Here is a 26,784-nt window from a genome sequence, read left to right as displayed (position 1 = left end):
TGACGCGCCATGGTTGTTTCCCCAGGGGCCTGTGTGGTCCGAGACGCCACCGGAAGCATGAATGACACCATCATTTCTGGGATGAACTGCAATGGTTCAGCCGCCTGTGGGTTGGGCTACGACTTCTCAAGATGTCGGCACGAACCATGTCAATATGGGCTGATGAACAATTTCCAGGTTTGAACGGTCAAAATACAAACAAACAAATGTTGATTGCTATTTTTATTTGTAGAATGTCATGTGGAGTATAATGAGACTTCTGACTTTGCAAATGATTGATTGTTGATCCATTTGAATTCAGCAAGGAACCATTTGTGCGTGAGGGAAGGGAACCCTATAGGCATTATGTGATGGCAAATCCTGCAGTTATGTTGACTGTGGTGAGGAGAAAATGGCCTTTATATGAATTGCATCACCAGAGAAAGATTACCACCTGACATTATGCATCTCCCAATCAACTGTGAAAGATTTCATGGCCGGGAGAAGGAGAGACTTAGATAGTTAGCACTTGGCATGCACTTCACGTATGGGCTTCCATTCAGGAAAGGACCCCGATGTGGTCTTGGAGTGTCTGGAAAACAAGGCCAAGAGAGAAATTGTGAGTGGCAGAAGGGGAGGTAAATGAGGGGGAAGGAACAAGGGAAGTTGGGAAAGCTGCAGAACTTGAAACATCAATTTGTCTGTATGACTGGTGACCGGAGGGAGAGGCAAATTTGTCGTGAAGGCTTCATTCATCCATTTAAACAACCAACAAAGAGAAATTAACTCAGCTGAAGTCATTATTCCAAAATATGACTTAAATTGATAGAATCTCATCATGTCTCAGATATAAAATTATATTTAATGAGCACAGAGAAAGCAAAGGTTTCAAAAGCCTCTATGTGCTCGAAGGACGAGAAAGTCTAAAGCTTTTCAGAAGACCAGTAAACAACTGAGCCCTCCCCAAAACTTACTAAAATACCACTTTCTGCTGGATAGGATATCCCATCATCAAGGAAACATATGCCCACAAAAGACAGGGGTAATGTTCTCAAAGTCCTTGAAATCCTTTCCTTTTTTATTCTTTCCAATATCTTCTGAACGTATTGTGGTGAGCATTTCTTATTATTATAAACAATGACAAAAAATGGCCATGACCATTTTGAAAAACAAATATTAAGAAACTTGAGAATGAAACGGGGGGGCGCACTCTGGTTAGCAAGTAACTTATAAAGGAGTTTCCAAATCACAGAAAGTGGAAGCGGAAGCATTTGAATAAAATTTTGACTTTCTTTTTTAATTGTGTGATGGATGAGTCTCCTTACTGGAACCTCTTTTCTCAAGGTCATGAGCATGGTGTCAGGGTTCGGCCCCCTCATCACTGCTGGCATCTTTTCTGCAACGCTGTCCTCAGCCTTGGCCTCCCTCGTCAGCGCACCCAAAGTGTTCCAGGTGACACGTGCACAAGAGCACATGCCTCTCCCTTTGTCTGTTTCCACTGAACATGGATCAAGCTGAAATACTCCTCCTCGCCAGCAATCATCTTCCATCATTTTCTGAAACAGTTTAACGTTTGCATCTGGCTCAAATGCTGTCTGCCACATAGTCAAGATCGATTCAAATAATATAAAGAATGATAAACTGCTGTGTTAACTTGTGCCTATATCGTGTACCACTTCATCTTTCCCCAAATCTTCTTGTTTGAATCACCTAGGGAAGATGACTGTGCATAGATATAAATGACGAATCTCTTCTTTTCCATTAGGCGCTGTGCAAGGACAACATCTACAAAGCCCTGCAGTTCTTTGCAAAGGGATACGGGAAAAACAATGAACCCCTGAGAGGATACATTCTCACTTTTGTTATAGCCATGGCGTTCATTCTTATTGGTGCGTAGTTTTCTCTTGCTTCCTGAAAGCCAGGGAATTCTTCGGATTACTGATAGGGTTTTCCTTTCAGCTTAACAAATTGCCTGTTTTATGTTTAATGTCCCAATTGAGAATATTGGAGTCTGTCTAACCCAAGGAATCCTTGTGTGTAGAGAGCCTTTGAGGACTTGAGGTAGACTTTGAATCTTTGAATCTGACTTTTGGAAATCCATCCAACTAAACGCAAGTGAATCCTTCCTCCAAGCTCCCTGATATTGTGTAATTCCAGAGTCTTCCCCAGCTATCAGCTATCTCTACAACCCCTGGCTTGGCAGCTAGCAGAAGAAATGAAGTGCCATTTACAAAATATGGTCCATATGTCTGCCCATATCAGAATCAGGATCACATGGGGTTTGTTAATGTGCCGATTTTTGAGACCCAACCCGAGTTGGAATCAGAGTCTCTGGGGATAAGGAATCTGCATGTTTACAATTCCTAAGGAGGTTTGTAGACCACTAAGGTTTAAGAACCACGTACCCAGACTCGAATCTTGGCTTCTTCTCCTAAGCAACACAGGAACAGCTGCATAATCCTGGAGAGGCACATTCATCAACTTTGGGCTGCATGTTCCTCATTCCTCCCTAAGGTGCTACCTCTGCTGGTGAGCATATCAGAGGAAATGAAGAAAAAAGCAAGACCGTGATAACTCTGCCTAGAAGGGCAGAGCCTTCCTCGGCACAGTGACCCTAAACAATAAAGCCTCCTCATCCTCACATAAACTCGGGAAGTGACTGTAATTCCTGAATTCTGATAAGATTTCTACAAGATTGAAGAGGTGGAAAATATGACTGTGTGTGTTAGATTTTTAAAAGATTAAATAAAAAGCGATTATTTACAGAATAGTTTCCATTATATAAATAAGCATAAGACCTCAAATCATTGCCCCATAGAACATTTATGTGCTCGAATAGCCTAAGTGTTTAAAAATTGTATAAATTAAATAATATCCTTAAGCTTCATGGCACAAGCTTCACAGCCGCCATTTTTGCCTATTCCTTGCTGGCGTCTGTGGTCTAGAATCACACCCAACTGCCAGTTGCATTTGCATCACTGAGGTTGATAGATAAATGACAATGTCTCTGAATTATTTCCTATATCATAAGCAAACAATTCAGCTAGGATTAAATCATACTGGATGTTTAGGTACCAGGGTAAAAATTTTCTGGCAAACCTTCAGAGGTAGAACTCCCTAGAAATGTCTAAAAAAAGGGGGGGGGGGCTACAAATGACTAGCAAGAGTTTTGAGAGTCAGGAAGAGTAAGTTGGGGATGGAGATTTCCAGTTGGGCATTGCTGGTGCCCTGGTATTTAATCTGTCACACTGCAGAGCTTGGTGACACAGCAGAGAAATAATGCTTGTATCCACAGCAGAGAAAGAAGGTAAGGTTTGGAGCATCAGGAAGACCTACAGGGGAGCTTGTCATCTGCCCAGTCCCCGAACCCTCTACCCACGCCCGCTTGAATGTTTGCTAGATAGAGTTACTGCCTATTGTCTATTTTCTCATTGGTAGGTTTTCTTGTGTCTTACTTTGTGGAAACCCAGGCTAGAATATATTTTTAAATGAATGCAACCCCAAAGAAAAATCACTAGCTTCTTAAACTTTGACAGATGCTAGCTATGTTTTCAATTTCCAAATAAAGTCAAGCTTCTAGGCGGTGACAGCTGTTCAGCCCCTGGTCTCATCACTCATATGTACATGCTCACTTCTGCTTCGTTCACAGCGGAACTGAACACCATCGCCCCCATCATCTCCAACTTTTTCCTGGCCTCATACGCACTTATTAATTTCTCCTGCTTCCATGCCTCTTATGCTAAATCTCCGGGTAAGTTGACTTTTTCGTAACGAAAATAAGCCTAAGAAGGCAGTTAGTTTGTCTCAATAAGATGAAATAAGTCAGTGAAAAGTGCTCAATCTGTGTTTATATATTTCCTTATATCCTAGTGGGCAGCGTAATCCACTTTATTTTGGTGAGTTGGGGGGGGGGGTGGCTTCTGAAATAGAAAAAGAATCATTTGAGCAATGGCCTTTTTGACCAACCGTAAAGTCAATTTTCTCCTGCGGCAATAAATTATTCATTGCAAGAGAAACCACATTTATTTCAGCAGTAGAAAAACACCACTATTTATTTCCAGGGTGAAAGTGACCACAGAAGTGGAATAAATGTATATATTTGAAACTTCCTTACTATCAATTTGTTTCCTGCTCATGGTGCAGAAGAGAAGGATGAGTAGTTCCCATAATTACCTGCTGAGTACAGTCGATGCAGATTCACACTGAAACCAGTGGCGTCCCTGCCCTCCTCCGACTGTGGTTGAAAGCGGTGCAAAATTTCATGCCAAAGAACCTTCCCAGTCTAGTCACCTCTCACCTCTTCTTTGCTTTCATTGGCTATTAGAATTCCTTCTACCTTTCCACCAGAATTGATACTCGTCACTCTTGACCTTCAGAAAGTTCTTCACCATGAGTGCCTTTATCAGGGATGTAAACACATTTCCACTCTATTAGAGCCTGCAGTGGTCTCAAGCTGCCTTTGGAAAACCTGCTGCCCATAAGACAAAATATGGATGGAAGGGGAGCCTTCACCCACACAAAGCCACTAGGCGCCGGAGGGCAACTGAGGAACTTTTGTTTCTGTTGTTTTCTCTTTTAAGCAGAGAACAGAAAGTTCTAGTCAGTGAATACAAGTATAGAAAAGTGTGCCTCCATGCCACGTTGTGGTCATCTTTGAAAAGCAAGGTGAAATCACAGAGGTGGGAGGGGGAAAGAGTGGAAAGGAGGGAGTGAAAGAGGAAGAGAGGACAAGAGAGAGGAAAAATAAAAAACCACAAAGAGACACATGGATACAGAAACCCACAAAATGACACACACACTGCCTCTGCTGCGCACACACACACACAGCCAGACTCGGAAAAATAAAAGCATTTCCAGTGATGTTCTCAAAGTGCTATTTCCATCTGGTGGTCATTTCAGAAATTGCTCCCGAAGACCTTGAATGCTCTGTTGTGTTTTGGCAACTCCACCTTTAAAATGTACTTCACCCGTAGACCAAATGCCTTTCAAATCAGAACTTCCCCAGCCTGACCATACTGTCTCCCAGCTTCTTCACTGCAAGCAGCATGGGAAACCCCCATGCATATATGAACCGTGAGAAATATTTTAGCTGTAAAATGTAAAACATTAATGCATCAGGTTCTAAAAGGCATTACAGGAAAGCTTCTCCCTTTTCCCCATAGATTATTATTTCTGAAAGGGCAAGGACTATCCTCTTTACATAATGGAGGTAAAGACAGAGCTAGCAGGAAGTTACTGGCTTGACTTTTGATGAAGCTCTACCTTCTTCACAGGAACAACACAAGCCCGTTGTCTTAACCTCTGCTTTCTGGGGACACCAAGTAGTTTCTCCCCTCCTCCCCCACTAGGCCCCACTCTTTTCATATCTCCTGCCTCCTTTTAACTCCTGATGGCATAGATACCGGAGGCTTAAGTTTTCATAGTTTGGGAAAGCAATTGAGGCTTGCTGGAAATATGAAGAGGCCATGAGTAACATATTTTCTGTATTTATAGCATTCTTATTTGGTATACTTTCATAGGCCAGGGCCCCAAGGTCACAGAAAACTAATAACAGAATTGGGAACTTGACCTAAATGTTCTGATTTTTATGCTAGGAAAAACTGTTGCCTGCATCTAAAAATTTTTTTAAGTTTATTTTTGAGAGAAAAAGAAGGGATCAAGTGGGGGGGGGGGGGCAGAGATAGAGGGAGACAGAATCTGAAACAGGCTCTGCACTGTCAGTGCAAAGCTTGACGTGGAGTCCAAACCCATGAACCATGAGATCATAACCTGAGCCAAAGTCAGACGTTCAACCAACTGAGCCACCCAGGCGCCCCAAGCTTCATTCCAATCATACGTAGTGGTATAAAGTAATAGTGTCAAAGTATTTCTTATGCACTGAGATTTTTTTTTTTTTAGGATGGAGACCTGCATATGGAATTTACAACATGTGGGTATCTCTTTTTGGAGCTGTTTTGTGCTGTGCAGTCATGTTTGTCATCAACTGGTGGGCAGCTGTCATCACCTATGTCATTGAGTTCTTTCTCTATATCTACGTGACTTATAAGAAGCCAGGTAAGATAAGGACTGTATACGAGGGGGTTTTGAAAGCACTCCCTAACTAACCATTCATTCCATAAATGGTTATTTGAATACCTCCTATGTGCTTAGATGTACAATGTGAAGACTGGATATCAAAAATATAGCATAACATAATAGTTAACTATATATATACCATGCACTCATTAAATCCTCACAATGATGCTATATGTTAGGTATCATTAGAGCCATCTTCCAGATGAAGAAACTGAAGTTCAAAGAGCTGACCGTTTGTCAAGGTGACAGGAGAGATGTAGCTGACATTTTAAGTAGAGTATGTGATACCAAACCCCACTATATCAACTTCTAAAAATCCTGATAAATAAGATATAGTCCCTGTCCTCAAGGAGTTCACTGACCCGTCTACAAGCAACTAGCCATAATACAGTATAGTAAGTACCGTGCGACGGCATGAGCAAACTCCTGAGAAAAGGAGAGGGAGCGATTAGAGCTGTCCAGGAAGACTCTTCTGGTTCATGGCTTGCATTCCCAGGGCCAACACTCCGGAGGCGCTTAATAAATATTTGCTGAATGAACAAATCAGATAGAGCCAGGGAAGGTTATTCTGGGCAGAAGGAAAAGCATGAGTGAAGTCAGGAGGCATGCAGGGACATGGCATATGGAGAAGCTTCAAGGCCTGTGACACAGATGGAGTTCTTGGGTGCTGAGAGGAGAAGGGGCGGAAGAGTAGGTTGGGCCGGATAAATAGGAAACATAATGTCACGCTAAGGATTCTGTGAGCAACAAGAAGCTGCCACAGATCATTCAGTTAGATCTGAACTTTGGGTGTTAACTTCTGAATCAGCGAGTAGGGTAGGCTGAAGCTGGGAGAAGCTAGAGACCAGAGTGTGGTACAGAGAGGCCCAGTCTCGGGAGCCGGACAGCCCCCAGCCACCCTCCTGGGTCCCCTACCTGTACTGCACAAGTAAAGTAGAGAGCCGGTAACTACCTCAGAGGGATTTGTTTGCTGTTTTTCTTTATTACTTTATGCACCAGGCATAATTTACATATGGTAAAATACATCCCCTTTAGATGCACAGTCTGTAGGTTTTGACAAATTTGCACAGTCTTGTAACCACCACCACGATCAAGACAGAGGACATTTCCATCATCGCCCCAAGTTCCTTCCCACTCTGATGTACTTGATCTCTTCCTCCCTGACTCAGCCCCTAGCAACCACTGTTCTGATTTTGGTTGCCTTTTCAGAGTATTACATAGAATCATGTAGTATGAGCCTTTGTGTACGTTTCCTCTCACGTGGCAGAATGTTTTTAGATTCATGCACGTTATTGCATGTGTAAGTGGATTGTTCATTTATGTTGAGTAGTATTTTGTTGAATGACTGTATCTGAAAAATTTTTTAAAACTGTATGATTTAAAAATTTTAAAAATGTAAAAACCACCAGCTGATGGACGTTTTTGGGTTGTTTCCAGCTTGGGGTGATTATGTGTAAAGCTTTTATAAACATGCGTACACAGGACTTTATGTGGGCCTCTGTTTTCATTTCTCTGGGAGTGGGATATCTAAGAGTGGGATTTCTGATCAGACAGTAAGAGTGAATATATATTTTTTTCATAAGAAACTGCCAAACTGTTTTCTACAGAAGCAGTATCATCTTCTATTCCTACCAGCAAGGGATGAAAGTCCTCGTTGCTCCACATCCTTGTCAGCACTTAGTATTGTCAGCTGATTTTAAAAAAAAAAAAACAGCAACTATTCTCATAGATGTAGAATCCCATCATTTTGCTTTGCTTTGCATTTTCCTAATGACTAACGATGTTGAACATCTTATTTGCCATCCATATATCTTCTTCAGTCAAATGCCTCTGTAAATCTTGTGCCCATTTTTTTGAGCATCTAAGTTTTGTTTTCTTAATATTCAGTTGTGAGAGTTCTTTACATATTCCAGATGCAAATCCTTTAGCGGTACGTGTTCTGCAGATATTTTCTACAGGGCTACGACTTGCCTTTCCACTTTCCTTACAGTTTGTTTTGAAGAATAGACATTCTTAATTTCTTTTTTTTTAATGTTTGTTTATTTATTTTTGAGAGAGAGCGCACAAGCCAGGGAGGGGCAGAGGGAGAGAGGGGGAGATAGAGAATCTGAAGCAGGTTCTGTGCTGTCAGCATGGAGCCTGATGCCAAAGTCTAGTCCACTCCCTGCTTTTAACCAAATCACCTTACCTTTTTGTTTTAATTTCATTAATGTTTATTTCTTTTTGAGACGCAGAGTACTAGCAGGGGAGAAGCAGAGAGAGAGAAAGACACAGAATCCAAAGCAGGCTCCAGGCTCTGAGCTGTCAGCCCAGACCCTGACACAGGGCTCGAATGCGCTAACTATGAGATCATGACCTGAGCCAAAGTTGGACAGCTAACTGACTAAGCCACCCAGACACCCCTCTTTATTTCTATAAAGTCTAATTTATCATTTTTTTCTTTTATGATTTGGCTTTTTGCCTCTAATCTATAATAGCTTTCCTTCATCTAAGGTCACAAACTTCTAAAAATTTTAATGCTTCAGATCTTAAATCTATGTCCAGTATCCAGTTTGAGTTAATTCCTCACATGTTGTAAGGAATGGTTCAAGGTTCACTTTTTACTTACAAATATCCAGTTGACTAGTAGGATTTTTATAAGAACAAAGTAACCTTATGTTTGCTAAACACGTGGTGCATAATCAATACTAAGTCAATATTAATCTTTTTTTCTCTCTAGAGAATTATTCCCCACCATCTCCCTGCCTTTTCCAAGCAGGACTAGGGAGATGACTCTGTCCCGCCATCTGGAGTGAACCTACACTCCCAATCAGGGCTACCTCTTAAAAGTTTAGAGGTCCCGGGGCGCCTGGGTGGCTTAGTCGGTTAAGCGTCCGACTTTCGCTTAGGTCATGATCTCGCCGTTCGTGGGTTCGAGCCCCGCATCGGGCTCTGGGCTCTGTGCCGACTGCCAGCTAAGAGCCTGGAGCCTGTTTCAGTCTGTGACTCCCTCTCTCTGTGACCCTCCCCTGCTCACGCTGTCTCTCTCTCTCTCTGTCTCCTAGAAATAAAAAAAAAAAAAAAAAAGTTTAGAGGTCCCATCTAATATTTAATTTATTATTTTTTTAAAATGGTAGGAGATGGTAGTGCTTACCGCCCTTATTACGAAGATTAGGTCCTAAAAGATAAAACTAAAATGCTTAAAACGCTTGCTAAACTCTCTTTATGGATACCCAAAAAGAAGAATCCCTGAGCTGTTAGCTTTACTATTCAAACGATGAAGATTGCTGCACACGATCTGTGCTTACAAAAATGCCTCTTTTCCTTTCAGTTCAAGAATTTGTGAAGACCTTTTGAATTTACTCAGGGGCTAACCATTATTCCAAGTCTATCCACTTGCATTGTGGTTATCACATAGCCTCTCTTACCAAGCAAAGTTTCTGGGGCCGAATCTTTAAAGTCTGATTTAGCTGGAAAGAGAGATCTCACTTCTAAGAATTCATAAAGTGTGCATAAAAGGACACAATGCTCTCTCTAGAAAATACTACAGTGTTTTCTCTAATTTGGGCACTCCTTACTGATAGTATACCCAAGGAAAATCATAGAAGTCAACAGCTTATACAGAGGGAAGGTCAGTACTTTTAACGCCAAATTCTTCCATTGTCCGCAGATGTGAACTGGGGCTCCTCCACACAGGCTCTTTCTTATGTGAGTGCATTAGACAATGCCCTGGAATTAACGACCGTGGAAGACCATGTGAAAAATTTCAGGTAAAATTAACTTCGCAGGCGTTCTGGTGTTGCTCTACATTAGAAGTGGGTTTCCTTTATGGGAGACCAGTGCACTTAAGAGTAGTGATACACACTAGGGGTATATTCTAGGAATAGGCAGTTGTACAAAACTGCCTCATTTTCACAACAGCACCGCTGTGAGCGAGTGTTTCTTCTCTTCCACCCTGAGCTATGCCCACTCCCAACTACAAACCTTCATAATGCTGGGTGTCACCTTCCATGCACAGAAATAGAGAGGTGATCTAAGGGTGTGATTTCATAGAGATATTCCCAAATCCCCAAAACCTTAATCATTGGTGCTATCTTCATGCAGCTTAAGGCTTTGGGACTTATTGAATTTTCTTAGGAAAAGTAACATTTTATTTTATTTATTTATTTTTATTTTTTTAATGTTTGTTTATTTTTGAGAGAGATAGCGTGTGAGTGGGGAGGGACAAAGAGAGGGGGAGACACAGAGTCTGAAGCAGGCTCTAGGCTCTGAGCTGTCAGCACAGAGCCTGACGTGGGGCTTGAACTCACAAGCTGTGAGGTTATGACCTGAGCCGGTCGGACACCTAACGAACTGAGCTACCCAGGTGCCCCAAAGTAACATTTTAAACTCTTCATTAGTTGTATCTTATTTTGAATGCAACCTAAAAAAAATGAGTTTTGCAAAGAAGATGAGGGAAAGCAGCATGAAAATGCTAGCTGGAGAGTAACAGGTTATATGGGAGATTTAGGATAGGGTAGTACATCCTACCTGGGGATGTACTAGTATATCCTAGTGCATCCTGGGGTCCCAGTGCAAGGGGGGGGTGCCCATGGAAGGTGTATCCTGGGGTCCCAGTGGAGGGTGCCCATGGAGAGTGCAAAAAACAGAGGAGGGGAAACGCGGAACCCAAGACCACCTTTTTTGGACATCACATTTTGCCATCACTAATGAACCAAGAATACAAAGATGGCAAGATGAACAGGTAGAATGATACAAGAATTCTGATGAGAAACCCAAAAAATATTCAGGGGAGAGGCCATCCCATTTTGCCAAACTCTCTGTTCCTGCCATTTCCACTGGGGTTGTTCTGGCTCACAGGCATCTTGAAATGGCCAGTTCTCACATTTTCTGTTCTCCGTTTCCAGGCCCCAGTGCATTGTCTTAACAGGGGGGCCCATGACAAGGCCTGCCCTCTTGGACATTACTCACGCCTTTACCAAGAACAGTGGCCTTTGCATCTGCTGTGAAGTTTTTGTGGTAAGAGCCACTTCATCCCAGGAAGGTGCTTTCCCTCCCCGCTCACCTTGTGTTGTTTTAGGCGTGCCAGGTGGGTACAGGCTGTGATAAGAAAATGGCAAGGCAGTTTGGACAAGAGCCCTTTCCCTTGATTCATGGAGCAAGGACTAGCAAGGGCCGTGATCTTGAATTTAAACGAGTGGATAAAAAGTGTTTCAGATTTCATAGGAGACCAACTAAAAGTGATAAATATTTCCAAGTGATGGCCTTTGAGACAAGAAAAAGAGAACTGGCTCAGAAATAAAGTGAAGGCATTTGGGGTGGTAACTGTCCACAGAAATATGAAAGCATGGAATGAGCCAGAGAGTGCTATTATATAGATTAACTGATGAGGAGAAAACCAGACATAATGTCCTGAAATGACAGCGCATAGAATTTAGATTAAATATTTGGATAAAATTGATGACACTACAGATACCTAGGGAATTAAGCCAAGTTTCCCATGGCTTAGATAAACATTCGGAGCTAAATGAGTTCCTTTTTGAGCAGGAAGTACGTGGTAGACTAATGAAAACTTACGATGGTTTTCCCGGAGGTATTAAAAGTAGAAGCTAAAAATTGAACCAGGATTGTTGACCAGTTACCAGTCTCTAAAGTGAGGAGAAAGCATGAAAATCATAACAAAATGATAAGTCTAAGTTCTTCAGACCAGCCTATCTCTACTTGTGTTCCCCTAACAATCTCACTCACGCCTTCTATCTCTGTCTCTACCTCTACCTCTGTCTGTGTCTCTCTCTCTGACACACACACACACACACACACACACACACACACACACACACACACCACTCAAAATTCTTAGCTACTTCAATGTATTTTTATAGGGCATATCTATTCCTTGAAGCATTTTCCTACAGTTTTTCTTATTTGATCTATATAACAGCCGAGTGAGGTGGAAAGGAAAAAAGATTCCCTGTTTTCATTTTATTGGTTGGAAAAGTGAGGTTCAAGAAAATTGAATTGTTGCATAGGGTCACATGACAAAGTGGCCGAATCAGGATGTCAGTCCAGGCCACCTGATTGTGCTTTGCGTTACCTCATGAGGAGAAAGCCCTAGCAGACTCCTGTCCCCGGGAGTGCTGTTAGAATCAGGTACCACTACTCAAACTTCTAGGACATGCTAGGGAATAGGGCTGTCAAGAAGCTGTGTAATTCTGGGGCCAGATGGCTGTGCCATGATACAGAGACAAATTTACCGCACGTCATCATGACCAGCACATAGACATCTTTTTATACTAGCAATACTCTAGTACTTGCTAAATGAAGCAAGTTGGTCACATTCACCTTCCTCTAAGTGTTCATATGCTAGTAACTGAGACAATATAACCCAATGCAATTATCCAGAAGGGGAGCGGAAGGCACCCTACCGACTACATTAGATTGACAGGTTAAGTAATGACCAACTGTGACTCCAGAGGATTTTAAAAAATCTTATCAAGCACCCTTCTCTCATATTATCAACTTTGGTGCCCTGGATTACCGAATTTCATTTTGTTCAATATAATACAGGAGCTGATTTTGATGGAATAAGCAGTTTGGGGTGTTTCTCTTCTCCAGCAATTTAGAGAAAACTTAGTTTAGCAGGCAATAAAATATCTTGAGGACAGGAAAAATGAACTGAGAGTATAAACAGTCCTATATTGGCAAGGGAGGAAAGGTCTTCTAATAGAGACAAGAGATATTGCTTTTAATTAACCCTTTGCTGCTTTCACTCTAATAAACGAACGTGAATGTGGAGTATCATGTGAAGCAGGCACCTATGTCTGTCTCCAGTGGCCCTATTGTCTGACAGGTATATTGGACCACATTATATTTCACCGTGCTGGTCTCTCTGAGGAAGGCCTGCGAGTCACGCTCCCAGGCCCTGACTTTCCCTCGGGGACAGAAAACAGTTACTGCATCAGTTAATGACTTTCCAGTTAGTTACTCTCTGTGAGCTCCTGGGGCTGCTGATGTTGTCAGCACTTCTCAACTCTAGACTCAGTCGTTGATCATCTTTGCAAAGAGACAGACTGAAGGGGACATGGGGGAAGTCAGCATACCATTAGAAAACTTTTTCAAAAGCACTGTTATTGGTGGTTAGGCCAGTCTATGGGGAAGGTCAAATAGGAAAGATGATGTTGGGAGGTGACAACGCAGTTTTTGACTCTGGGAAGCTGATGCTCATGGGCTTTTGAGACACGGTCAGGTTCTGAATCACTGTTTTGCCACATGTTAGCTGTGAATCCCTTACGTACATAATTTAGTCTTAACGGTGTCTCGATGTTCTCTCTTTCTTTAGAAAATGAGAATAATAATAACAATAATAGCACCTACATTGCAGAATTGTGAGAATTCTATCAGATGAACTTACCAGTGCTCAGCTCAGCATCTGTCGAATACTAAATGCTCAATTAATTTTAGTTGTTATTGCTGGTATTGTTATTTTCGCCATCATTATTTTTGGTATGCCATAGTTGCCATTTCATTCCAAAAATATATCCCTTTCAACAAAAACTGGAAGCATCCTTTCTTAGGGAAACCAGATCCAGGCACTGGAGTTTGGGACTTTTTTAGGTATACAACATGATCATGATAGAACAGTGAGATACATATTCCCACCAGTTAATCACAGGACAGCAGGCTCTGTGCTCCATCCCTCCACTGGCCTTCAGTTATTTCAGAGCTACCTTGAAATGTGGTTACATACACTACAAGGAAGGAGCAAGGCTCAAAGCTCACTGGTATTTCAGTGCTGGTAGGCCGATGGAAAGCATGTGGCCCCAGCTGCCATTTTCTACAACAGAGACATTTTTAATTCTTTTTAATGTTTATTTATTTTTGAGAGAGACAGACAGAGTGTGAACAAGGGAGGGGCAGAGAGAGAGGGAGACACATAATCCCAAGCAGTTCCAGGCTCTGAGTTGTCAGCACAGAGCCAGACACCTGGCTCAAAGTCATGACCTGAGCCGAAGTTGGACACTCATCCAAAACTGAGCCACCCAGGCAGCCCTACAACAGAAACATTTCTGTTTCTGGGCTAGATATCATAGCCCACAAAGCTGCTGGAATTAAATCAAAAGAGTTATTCTTTTTGCTGGACCCCAAGCCTCCACTGTATTCTTCCAAATATTCAACTAACTCATAGACTCATCCATCAAGCCTCTTCTTCTTGCTTCTTTCCTACCAGCCTTCAGATTTCAGAGGTACCTTCATCAAGACAAATATGGGCATCTCTTTTAAGGAATCCAACTTGGTAACTTAGAATATAGGCTATTCTTCTCCTTTGAATTACCACATGATAAATCATTGACATACTTATATCCCAGGAGGCTTTATATTAAACAAAAGTTAATTCTCTTCTTCTTCTTCTGTACTTGATTCTTATCACCATAGAACGTTCAGAGGGAGTCGGACTCTACCTTCTAGTGTCTTCGCATATTGTCAAGCATAGTTTAATTCAGTGGGTTCAGCAACAGGCAAGTATTAAGTCTGGGGTTGTAGTCTCCACTAATTCTACCCTGTGTGCCTGACAAAAAAACACACTGCCTTTCTTTGTCAATTAGTCTCCTCAATTATTCACAAGAGTTACAGAGATAATAGAATCAATCATTATAAGAACCTAGTTTGGATGTATATACCCTTAGTTCTCCTGGTACACTATGCTCAGTTCTAAAAATCAGATGCTGCCAGCTCACAGTTACCTTCCCTGTGGGAGAAGGCATCATGTGTGCCCAACAGCCACTCACTCATATACTTCTCGGCTTTAGTTCAAAGGCAGGGTATTTTTTATTAAAACACATCAAAGACAAATATACTTTAAAGATGGAAACTTGATCCAATTGATCTGGGATTTAGAATGCAAATCAGATAAAGCCTTTATTGCCCTCCCCCAAATGCAATACTTAGCTCTTTTCTAAATTTTGTTTGTCTTAAAACTGCAAAAGGCTTTCAAGTGTACAGTGGCATCTTTTATTAAGTACATTGTGCTGTTCTGGTGGCTGAAAAATAAAGAGATTTTTTTAGATTGCTTCTATTTTTTATTTCGAAATGAAGAAAAATATTAGGTTGAAGCATCTGAAATCTACATTTTTGTTGGTCAAAATGGTTGAATACAGGCAATTTCATGTGATTAGATTATATATAAAATAAAATGACACCCATATTCTACTTCTTTTAATTAATGGCTGTTAACATTTTTGTCACAAGTGTTTCTACTCATTTTTAAAATGAAACAAACTGCAGCTTGAGCTGAAGTCCCTATGAAAACCACTTAGCTCATGGCTCTCTCCCTCCCCAGAAGCAATGTTACCTGAGGTGTGCTGATATTCTAGTCATTTCGCATAAGCATGCCAAGATGTAGATCTATTCTGATTAATGTTTGCCTACTCTTTCACATTCTTCAAGCCTTGATTGTCCTGTTCTCTCCCTTCGTGGTAAAGGAGATGACAGATAGCTTTTCACCAGCATCCTTATGTAGATGCCCTTTTAACAAAATTTTACCCTTACTGTTTCCTTTTTTCTTTTTTTTTCCTCTTTAAAATTTAGAAAACAACTTAATAAAACCTAAAGCTCTATTTGAATTCAACGACACTCTTCAGGAAACTCAGGGAACACAACTGCCTCCTAACTCTGGCACAGCAGAGGGCAGTTCAAGCACAGATGAGCCAGAGGAAACACAAGTTTTCATTTTTTCTTCGATCTTCAACCTCTTCTTCATGTCAACGTTCACAGCCACCAAGCTGATGCCTTTTTATAGATGCATCTATTATTCTTTAGTCATCGAGTCTCTGCAGTGATGTTCATAAGAGAGTGACATGGCACAATGCAGGAGAAATGAAATGACCTGAGAATGGGCACTAGGCACATGGTGAGATGAAATATGGACCACATCAGAAAGGAAAATTCTCTTTCCCACAGTTCCAACCAGAGCGGCAATGAAAGCAAAGACAGAGCAGTAAGACTCTCAGTGTCTTGAAAAATGAAAGTTGGAAAGAACGTTGCTTTTGGCCCAGATTTCCCTATTTGTTCCTAATGATGTTGGAACTCATTCGCAAATTCTTTTTGTAATATTCATTCATTTGAAGTAGCATCCCATCAACTACTTCTCCAGACTAAATAATCAGAATTTCTTTGCCCTTTCTCAGTCAATGTCGGAGTTATAATATATACAAGATTTTTAGGGCTTCTTTGTTCAAACCCTGAATTAATTTATGCATTCATATTTTGGATCCTAACTGAGCTGATCTCTACAATATTTTAATTGAGTGGTAAAATCATTTTTGTGACTATGACATATTTGAATGTTGAATAATTATATTCCAGTATGTCTTCCCTCTTTGTTAGCTTATTTTTCCTTACTACATTTGGATTGCAGCCTTGCCTCACATTAGTAAGTGTGCTCCAATGATATTATAATCGCTTTTTAGCAAAGAGAGATTCTGTCTGAAATATTTTTATGACTTCTCAATATGGCAAATTTAGGCATTAAAGTAAATCTTTCTGTCACAATTAATGCTTAATCTGGGTTTTTGTAACAATAACAGACATACATTTGACTGTATTTATTTAAATCAATGTCACTTTCCCCAGGGGTCGCAGTCATTGTGGTACAACTCAATATACTGATGGCCCAATGCCTTTTCTAGCTGTTGGTTGTTCTTCTGTTGCATGGATATTGTTACCATTGAGCTTCCCTGAAAAAATATTTCTTCTTTCTTTGCAGTTGATGGAGTCTAGAATGCCCAAGGAGAACTAATAGTTCAAAATGTATGGACATTCTAGAACCCTAAGCAGAATTTTATCCATAATGGCGTATCTTTCTATAGTTTAGGTCTTCTGGTTTAATAACTACCCTCCCTGTATCTTTACTTACCCATCATCTTTTAAGGTTCTTGTTTTTTTGTTAACTGTAAAGTAAGCCATCCAAACTGTTTTGAAACATTTCTTACAAGTCTTCTGAGAAGTTGGCAGGTTCTAGAAAAAAATACTAAAATTAGTACACAAAGAATCTGATTCAATTCAAATAGGATATCAAAATGGAAGTGACCAGAGGTCATCTAGTATTGCATAACAGAAACATAATATGTGCCACATATGTAGTTTAAAGTCTTCTAGTAGCCATCAAAAAAGTAAAAAGAGACAAGAAAAGTTAAGTTTAACATATTTTATTTAATGTAATGCATCCTAAATATTATTTCAGTATGCACAATATAAATAATATTAATGAGATATTTTGCATTCTTTTTTTCCATCGTAAGGCTTCAAAATCTAGTGTGTATTTTACATTTTCAGCACATCTCAATATGGAATAGATACATTGCAGATGCTTAACAGCAAGTGGGTAAGGGCTATCATACTGGACAGTGAGGAACTAGACAATTCCCTTATTTTTATAAATGTAGGACCCACACAGAGGAAGGGCGCATGACACACCGGGGTGTCAGCCAGTCAGTGCCAGAGCCAGCTCCCTATTCAGCACTCTGTCGTAGAACAAACACAGGGGTAGAAACAGGTCTGGGGCTCCAACAAGATTATGAGAACTCATTTAGTATTATAAAAAGCATCCAACTTTGAATGAGCACCTACTATATTCCAGACTAGGCACTTTATCATTACTGCTCAAAACAACCTTGCAGGATAGAGATTTTATCCTGTTTTCAGAAAAATATAGCAAAGCTCAGAAATAATTAATTTCTTCCAAATGGCCAAGTTTAGATTTGAAACCACTTCTGCAGACCACAAAGCCTGGTATCTTTTTCATCTGTTCCAAGCCCTTTCTCTCTAATCGGAGACCCTCTAAGACTGTGACTACAAGCATGGCCTGAGGACCAGCAGCATCTATGTCACCTGAGGGTTGGTTAGACATGCAGAATCTTAAGCCTCATTCCAGACCTACCCGCTGCATTTCATCCAGATCCTGGGTGGCTTGTAAGAAATCTAAGACACTTCAACAACATACCTAATCTGTCCATGACTTGAAAGAATTTCCTAGGGAAGTAGATTCATATCCTATCAGGCACATTATAGATCATCAGAAACACTTTTCAGGGTGATTTGAAACTTGCAAAGAAAAGACTTGGCTTGGACCTTTGAGGAAGAAGACAAAGAATCAAGTTTTTAGTTAAAATGAATTTCCGGAACTCAAATCTTAAAATTGTGTAATGTTTCATCTACCACCATAATACCTGCCTTCTTCTCTCTTAAGCTCCCCTGTTCTTCCTGTACCACAGTATGTGAACTTCTGTTCCCACCAGATTCATTGAGTGAGGGGGGAATCGTAACTTATTTGGATGGGAGTATGTCACCATTACCCAAAGAAAGAGGCAACCCACCATGTTCCGGCTCCCATGAGCTCTGCCCATTTCTTCAGATTGGGGTCTAGCTGAGATTTCCTTAGTTTTCCTAAACATACCTCTTGCTATTGAGTCAGATTGTGTATTTGTCCTAAATTTCTTCAGTCTCATTTTCAGCATTTTCCTCCTGTGCCATGATGCTCTCAGCTCTTTCTTTCACTGGCATGAAGCAGTTAATTAAGCAGGTGTTAATGCATCTGGACATTCTGGGTGGAAAGTAAACGATGGGAGCAGCATAGGCCTCCTCCAAGAGGTTGAGTCTGTGTGAACCCTGTTTAGTGAGGTGTTTTTCCCTCTTTCCCACTTCCTAACTCGATGGGGCATTGCTGGCTATTTTTGTCCTTTAGAAAACAACAGCAGTGCAATGGATAATAGCAGGGTTTCTAACCAATATTTCATCGTGTCATACAGGGACCGCGCAAGCTGTGTGTTAAAGAGATGAACAGTGGCATGGCAAAAAAGCAGGCCTGGCTTATCAAGAACAAAATCAAGGCTTTTTATGCTGCAGTAGCAGCAGACTGTTTCAGAGATGGTGTCCGAAGTCTCCTTCAGGTAAGGCTGGCATTGAGGGAAGGAGTACAGAGGCAAAAGACAATTAGCACTCCCTGTTAATGAGGCTCCTGAAAAGAATGGCTCCAGTTAGGCAGCCCCGCATCAGAGATCAATGCAGATGGTTAAGGAATTCACTGTGAATTCCCGAGGAGAGGCAAAACTAAAACAAAAGCAGAGAGGTTCTATTACAATGAACTATGGATGATACGCTGGAAATGGAAAATGAGGTTGCCTTTGGCCACCAGCATACATTCTGTCCCCACACTTATTGAAATGCAAATTTGTTCTGATGGTTGACGACATTCAGGATCCTATTAAAACTTCAAACTATTTTTGCATCTCATACTGCATATAGCAATGCTCAAGTCTGGCATTCTGCTCCTTTTTTCTTCTGCGAATGGCGTGAGGGCAGGCTGCTAGATTCGACTAAATAAATGCATGGTGATCTGGGCGAAAAATCTCCCTATCCTCCTAAATTATTTCCAGAATGTTGAATAAAATGTAATAATCTCTGTGGCTCAACACTGAAGCCCTCGGTTCTCTTATCTTTTTCTCCCTTATTCTTTCCTCCCCCCCCACCCCGTAATAAGTACACAGAATCTCTCCCGAGTTCTGATCATAATAGAATGGTGAAGTATTCTTAAAATAATCCAAGAGACCCCAAGAAACTGTAGGGCTTGGCTTTCTAATCATTTTGTCTTTAATATGGCTGGAAAGCCTTGATTCTATATGTACCAAATGATGTATTTGCTTTCAGAGTTACCATTTACAGGAATGTCAAAATTCAGGATGACGCCCAGGTGACACCGATGCCTATGCAGGCAGGAAAGAAAAAATAAACTGTACTATTTTGGAGATTAGGACTATCTGGTACACTGCTGTCCCTAATATTCTGGAAGAACTCTTGCAAAGTAGCTGCATATGCCTAGAAACCATTCTGAAAGACCTATTACCCCCAATGAGCATCTTTTCACCTGTTATTAATTTGCTAAACCATGGAAATAGGTGTCACTTTAAGAAGACAATTGTATGTAGTGAGTTACTTTCCAGGAGCCCTAGGGTGAAATATGTTGGGAAGGTTACACATTTAAGCTAAAATTAGCATGGAAGATTGGTGAAATAATAAAATTTTCCATAAGGAACAGGTGGTCTGACATGGAATAAGCAGGGAGAGAAAAGACACAGGCACAGGCCTGGAAAACAAGTCTTACATTAATCCAGAAGAAACCATAAAACATTTGACAATGCAGAAAGCTTGTTCGCTTGAACTTCCTTAAAGAAAAGTAGGGTACAAAGGGCAAGATAGGGTGGTATTAAAGGGAAACACTGACCATTATGCCATTTTGGATGAAGCCTCCTTTGCGTCTCAGAATTTATGGTACAAATGACCACATTCCCAAACTGTAGTCACAGAAAAGATCCCCTCCATCCTGCCGTGTATCTGCTGAGCACCAAGCGATGGCTCTAAGGTGCTGTCCTGCCAGCAGGACATTTCTAGGAGAAGCACAACAGATGTGGAGGCAAAGCTTATTTCAGGAACCCTCCATCAATGCCTGTCTCCGCCTACTCACCACTGTCCCATTTCACGTGCTCTGCTCTGGTCACTGGTTTCACTCTTGCTGTGACCCAGAGTGTTCTTCCTTCACTCCCACTGCGCTCTTTTCCATGCCTGTCAGCCTCTAACCGGCCTGCAAGATCCGGAATGAATGTCACCTTTCCTTTGAAGCCATCCATGAAGACGCAGCTGGAATTCAAGTTTTATTCCTTTAGGCTTCCGTAAGAGTTCCTACTGTGTGTGCACTTGAATTATAATTATTTGTGTGTACCTTGCCTCCTTCACCTTATTCCAAGCTCCTTAAAGCAAAGAATATGCTTTACTGCTCTTCCACAGCACCTGACATAACACTTTGCAATTAATAGGTGCTCAATAATATTGCCNTGAAGCCTGATCTGGAAGATGGCTATTAATGATACTGTCAGAAGATTAGGTCCTAGAGACATAGCTCCGTTACTCTTCAATAAATAATAGAAGTACAAGTTTCAGTGATCCTTGTATCTAAGAATTTTCCAAACATGGATTTTATTGCTAATGACATTATGGATAAAACAGGTGGAAATGAGCTTTGAACCACTAAGTTACAACACGCATGCCAACAGTTAAGCTGACCCTCACTTGATTTTAAATTATTGAACCATTTTAATGAGTGTGTCAGAAGAAATGCAAATGACTGCTAATTTAGAAAAGCTACATTTCTGTCATCTAAAATCCATTTATGGCTGAGATGATTTAGAACTAATCTTTCTATTTTATGCTTGGGTACGGGCATGAAGGACATGCACTAAAATGTAATCTAATCTTCAGAATCTTCAGAACATTACTTCGGTGCTCTTTTGGACATTATTTTTCATTTGCGGTGGTAGTTTCCTGGTGTGGAAAGGCTTGCCCATGTGTTTATCTTCTCTGTTTAGGCCTCGGGCTTAGGAAGAATGAAACCCAACACTCTGGTGATTGGATATAAAAAAAACTGGAGGAAAGCTCCCTTGACAGAGATTGAGAACTATGTGGGAATCATACAGTAAGTGATGGCTTTCAAGACGTGTTCTTGTTTACAAACCACTAACCAGGGCAGTACATAACAGGGGCTGTTGTACCAGGTTAAATTGCCTGAGAAGACGACGTTCCCTGGTACTCTGAATTCTTTACAAAGTGAAAGAAACACTGTCAATAATAGAACTTGAGGAGATCATAGTGTCAGAGGAAGCAGGGTGGAGGAAACTCTGTGTCACAGAAATAGGTGATTATTAAGCGTTGTAGCCTTAAAACCCATTCATAAGTTTAAAAGCAAAGGGCAGCTAAGTAAGGAAGGAGGTGATGTTTCAAAACACCTGGAATCTTGGATTGGCTGGTGTCTCCCATTCAGCCATTGTCTCCTCTGAGCCCTGGATAAGGAGTTTACTACCCCTGAGCTTCAGATCCCTCTTTGCTGATGTGAGGCTTTCATACGTCAGTGTCTCTGGGTTGCTTTAAGGACAAAAAGTGAGTTTTAAATGGGATGTGACAGACAGCCAATATCTACATATTGGAAAAGTCTTGGGACAAAGGTAATAACGATAGTCTTGGAAAGACTAGCAGGCACCAGGCTAATGTCCGTAACACGAATTATCCCATTTAATTCCCACAAGACGAATTTGAAGTAAGTGCTAATACTGTTCCCATTTTGTAAGTAGAGATGCAGACATTAAAAATTAAGTAACATGCAGAAAATGACAGTTGTGACATAGCTGGAATTCCAACCCAGGACTATCCAAATTCAAAGTTTAAGCTCATGACCACAACGCTGTGCTGTCTTTAATAGTACACGTATAGCGGAAGTATTGCCTGGCTTGGTTCCTTCTTCTGCATACGTGAAAATGAATTCTATACATACAGAAAGGCTCAGAGTATCCTCAGTGACCATTCTAGGAAACTGAGCCTTTCTTCCAGTCTTGAAAATATTTAGCCAAATTTGTCTCAAGGGGGGCAATGTTAGCTATGCTAACAGCCATCTTGTGTCAACAGCTCTGAAAATCGACGTTATCCTGCCTGGAGTCTGGCTTTGCTCTGATTCCATGCAACAGAGTAGAGAATGTGCCCGGAGAAGTCTGGCTGAACTTTGAAAGTCTGTAATACACAGGAACGAAATCTTCACCTCTTCAAAACAAGCACATGTATACACAGTGCTTCTTATACCAGGCTATGTCCTGGCCCCTGCTAGAATGAGCATTGTATTATTATTTGGGGGAGATTTAAGGAACATTATAAAAGCATTCTAGTTGTAGTGCATTGAAAAGAAGTATAAGAAAATAATTTTCATCTTCTGAAATTTTTGCGCATTTACTGACCAAACTAATTCACTTAATAGTCCTTCTAATATGGGGAACTTGTGTACTAAATGCATTCTCCTGAATTGTGTTTCCCAGGGGTATAAACCCTGGATGCCACATGTTCCCATGTAACCCCTGGTGTTACCCTAAGTTCAGTAGGTTAAGGCTACAGCAGGTGATCAGGGTAGAATTTTACCCTGTTCACCAACCAGCATTTTGATATATTTAGAAACACAGTCAGTTGCTGACCATTCTTGGAAATAGATTAGATCTGCTCTCTGTTATCCAGATTCTAAAGTAAAATTTCCTCTTTACCACTGGGGAAAAAAGGGGGATGGAGAGGGAAGAAATTTAATCTTCATCTCTGGGAAGAAAAGTGTTGAAGCAAGTAGAAGACATATGTAAACCGTCAGTCATTAAGTGTCCATTAATTAATACAAAATGACCTTCCAACATCTCCTCCATCCCAAACATTCTAGGAATCCAAAGGGACCAAAATAATCAAACCCAGTAATCTTAGACCACGGAGACTTCTGGATTTTATACCAAGTTAATAATTGGTCTTCTTGGTAGTAAAGTTCAGTGTTAAGGTGGCTCAGATTTGTACTAGTATAAAACTTAGCTGACTCAGTAAAGTTAGATGACTTTACTACCACAGCAGCGAGGTCGATATAGAAGGGAAGACCATCATACATCCGTATTGTATTATATTTCCCTTTCTAACTATTTTGTTTGGCTTTGTGAGTTAGAGTAATCCATAGTATTACTGTTAACATGGGGGTATTATTATAATCATATAGAATTTTATCATTTTTCTTTGGATAAGAGATTTTAAATGCTTATAATATTCTTAGGTATGGCTTAATTTCAATTCAAATCTGTATTGATTTTTATTGGCAGCTATAAAAAAATTACCTCAAACTTAGTGGCTTAAAATAACACAAAACTTAATAGCCTACAGATGTGTGAGCTGAAAGGCTGACACTAATTCACTGGGCTAAAATCGAGGTGTAGGCTAGGCTGTATTCCCTTCTGGAAGCTCTAGGAGAGAATCCCTAACCTTGCCCTTTCTAGGTTCTAGAGCAGTCCACTGCTGATGGCCCTCTTCCTCCATCTTCAAAACTCTTGATGGGTCATACCACATTGCCTTGACCTCCTCTTCTGCTTCCCAAATGCACTTTGCAGACCCTGGTGATTACACTGGACCATCACAGATAATCTAGATTAATCTCCTCATCTCAAGGTCTTTAAGCTAATCACATCCGCAAAGTCCCTTTTGCCCTCTTAAAGTAACATATTCACAGGTTCCTAGGATTAGAATGTGGATGTCTTTGTTGGGGGGGGGATGGTCTAAAACTTTTCTGCCTAGCACAGAACTCAAATATTTTTTTGTGGAACCCACTGTGTCCTTTTTACAATCAAGGACAATTAGAAACAAGATTTATCAGGGATCTATTTTGTGGCAACTTTTGCTAGGTCTGTGTTGCTAAGTGAAGATTATTTACGGATTGAATTTTGAATGGCTATTGATATTTCACTGAATTTATTCATATCATTATTTGAAAATTCAAGTTCACTTTGGCTATTAGAATGTGCTTGCCTATGGTAAGACAATCACAAACTGCATGATTTCTTGTAGAGGGTGACCTTCTATGGAAAGGGTCCTAGGCTTCAGATCCATTTGAAACAGATCCATTTGAGACTGAACAAAGGAATCAAGGGGAAAATTTTTAATGAACTCAAAGTACTAATTGATTTGCCCCATAATTAGAGCAGAAAGAAAAATATTCTAAAATATTTTTAGAATATTACTTTTCTAATAGAAAGAGAGCCTTTCTTTTCCTTCTAGATAATCTAATTCTATTAGATTGAGTGTGGAGAAGTCGCAACAGCCAGCAGCATTGGGTTGTCATGAAAAAGCATTCCTTCAAACAGTCTGCCCACAGTCAATGGTGAAAGTTCCTTACAGGAACTGGAGATATTTTTAACTGGGAACTTGAGGTCAGAAATGTTGTAGGATTATTTCTCCATAAGTAGGGATTCTGCTGATAATTTCAAAGGGTCTTTGCAGCCTGGAAACTCTCTTTTCTAAATATTTCAGTGATTGTTCTGTTTACGTTAGAAAAGACACAATTACTTTAAAAGCATCTAACAAGCTCTTAATCAAAATTCTAGGTGACAGTATTATTTGAATAATTGGTTCCAGAGTAAATGAATTAGTTACCTTTATCCAGAATATATTTTTAAAAGGCATAAAGGGAGAAAAACAAACTAACAGAAAAGGCATCAGCTCTTGACTGTATTCTAAAGTGAATTTTCATAGCTTAGTTATGTTAAAATCTTATAATTGAGAATCTTAGACTCTCTTACTATTAGTGCAAAAACCTCAGGATTAAAGGAGTCATTTAAATCACTAACCACTTTGCTTCCATTTTCAGTGATGCGTTTGATTTTGAGATTGGTGTGGTCATAGTCAGAATCAGCCAAGGGTTTGACATCTCTCAGGTTCTTCAAGTGCAAGGTATGTACTTTTATTCAAGCCACAAATATTTATTGAGCACCTACTCCATGCCTGGTATTTTTCGAAGTGCTGGGGGTAGAGCAGTGTACCGTACAGACAAAACCCCCTATTGATGGAGCTTACGTTCCTGTGCTGACCTGAGGTGTATACACTTCCCCAGTGTTTTTGCCATTGCTAACATAAATGGCCTTTGTCCTGCTCAACAGAAATACAGAATAATCCAGGGCAGTAATAAATTATTCTTCTTATCGCAGAACCACAAAGCCAGCATCACTGAAAATAAATACCTTTGGTAAAATAAACTGCTGAATTAATTTCTGCAAGATGTTTGAGAAAATAGAGATTAATTCTTTCCTTGAAAAACCATGTATTTTGTTTTTAAGAGTCTATGGTCTGGTTTACAGCCAACATGGAAATGAGCCTGAATGTACCATGCTGTGCATCACTAATCTAAATCCGAGGCAGAAACACTAATTCAGATTAGTAACTCTGCTTTTTTCCCTCAGAGGATTTGGTATACTTGTTTGTTTGTTTTTTAAATTTTTTAATGTTTGTTTATTTTTGAGAGAGACAGAGTGTGACCGGTGGAGGGGCAGAGAGAGAGGGAGACACAGAATCCGAAGCAGGCTCCACACCCTGAGCTGTCAGCACTGGAGCCCGATGCAGGGCTCAAACTCATGAACCATGAGATCATGACCTCAGGTGAAGTTGGACGCTCAACCGCCACCCAGGCACCCCAGTATACTTGTTTAATCTTAAGATGTTAAACATACCCTCTTATGTTTAAACTTAGGTTTATGTTATAACTTATGTTTAAGCTTATGAATGAAATAAAGGACACATCTAAATAGTCATTGAAACAGTAGGACAGGGCACTAATTCATGGCTTACCTCTTCAGATGAACTTCAAAACAGAGTCCCCTGATGACCACCACTTAAAGAGAAACTTTGTGGGTGTCTCTTGTGTACCAGGCATGGTGTAAATGATGGTGCAAAATGAATTAGTGTGCTAATAAGTATATCAATAGAGTATAAGGGGGAAGAGAGAGAGGCATCTTACTCCAAGAGGTCTTTCTGGAGGAAATTACCTTGGATTTGAGATCTAGTGGATGAGTAGAGTTAACTAGGCAATACTGAGTGAGAGAGAAATGAGTTTGGGAAACAGCATTCCTGGCAAAGAGGAGAGCATCAATTAAAGGTGAGAATACACAGGATTATGGAAGAATGGGGTATATGGGTTACCCAAAGTGGATTCAGGTTACTGAAGTAGGAAGTATGAAGCAGATAATAGTTAAACTTGAGCCTGCTGATGTAAGATCCTGATTTTGAAAGCCTCATTTTTCATATTAAAAAGTGTGGAAATATTCTGCAGACAGTGCAGAACCATTGAAGAGATTTAAGTGATGGAGTAATGTGGTCAAA

The 26,784-nt window shown here is 40.5% G+C and overlaps 1 protein-coding gene across 3 annotated transcripts in view; it reads left to right on the top strand.

The window, feature by feature from the left end:
- SLC12A1 (solute carrier family 12 member 1) overlaps nt 1–26,784 on the top strand; it is a 98,754-nt gene that overhangs the window by 46,798 nt on the left and 25,172 nt on the right. For all 3 annotated transcript variants that reach the window (XM_077764326.1, XM_077764325.1, XM_077764327.1), the window contains exons 10-19: nt 26–177; nt 1,324–1,431; nt 1,745–1,868; nt 3,629–3,730; nt 5,878–6,033; nt 9,704–9,803; nt 10,941–11,052; nt 18,837–18,977; nt 21,447–21,553; nt 25,280–25,362. In XM_077764326.1, coding sequence (XP_077620452.1) covers nt 26–177; nt 1,324–1,431; nt 1,745–1,868; nt 3,629–3,730; nt 5,878–6,033; nt 9,704–9,803; nt 10,941–11,052; nt 18,837–18,977; nt 21,447–21,553; nt 25,280–25,362 — 1,185 coding nt within the window. The remainder of the gene's footprint in view (nt 1–25; nt 178–1,323; nt 1,432–1,744; nt 1,869–3,628; nt 3,731–5,877; nt 6,034–9,703; nt 9,804–10,940; nt 11,053–18,836; nt 18,978–21,446; nt 21,554–25,279; nt 25,363–26,784) is intronic.

Source organism: Crocuta crocuta, unplaced genomic scaffold (assembly GCF_008692635.1).
Source record: "Crocuta crocuta isolate KB4526 unplaced genomic scaffold, BGI_CrCroc_1.0 scaffold102, whole genome shotgun sequence".
Classification (NCBI taxonomy): Eukaryota; Metazoa; Chordata; class Mammalia; order Carnivora; family Hyaenidae; genus Crocuta; species Crocuta crocuta.
This window is presented reverse-complemented; position numbering and strand designations above follow the sequence as displayed.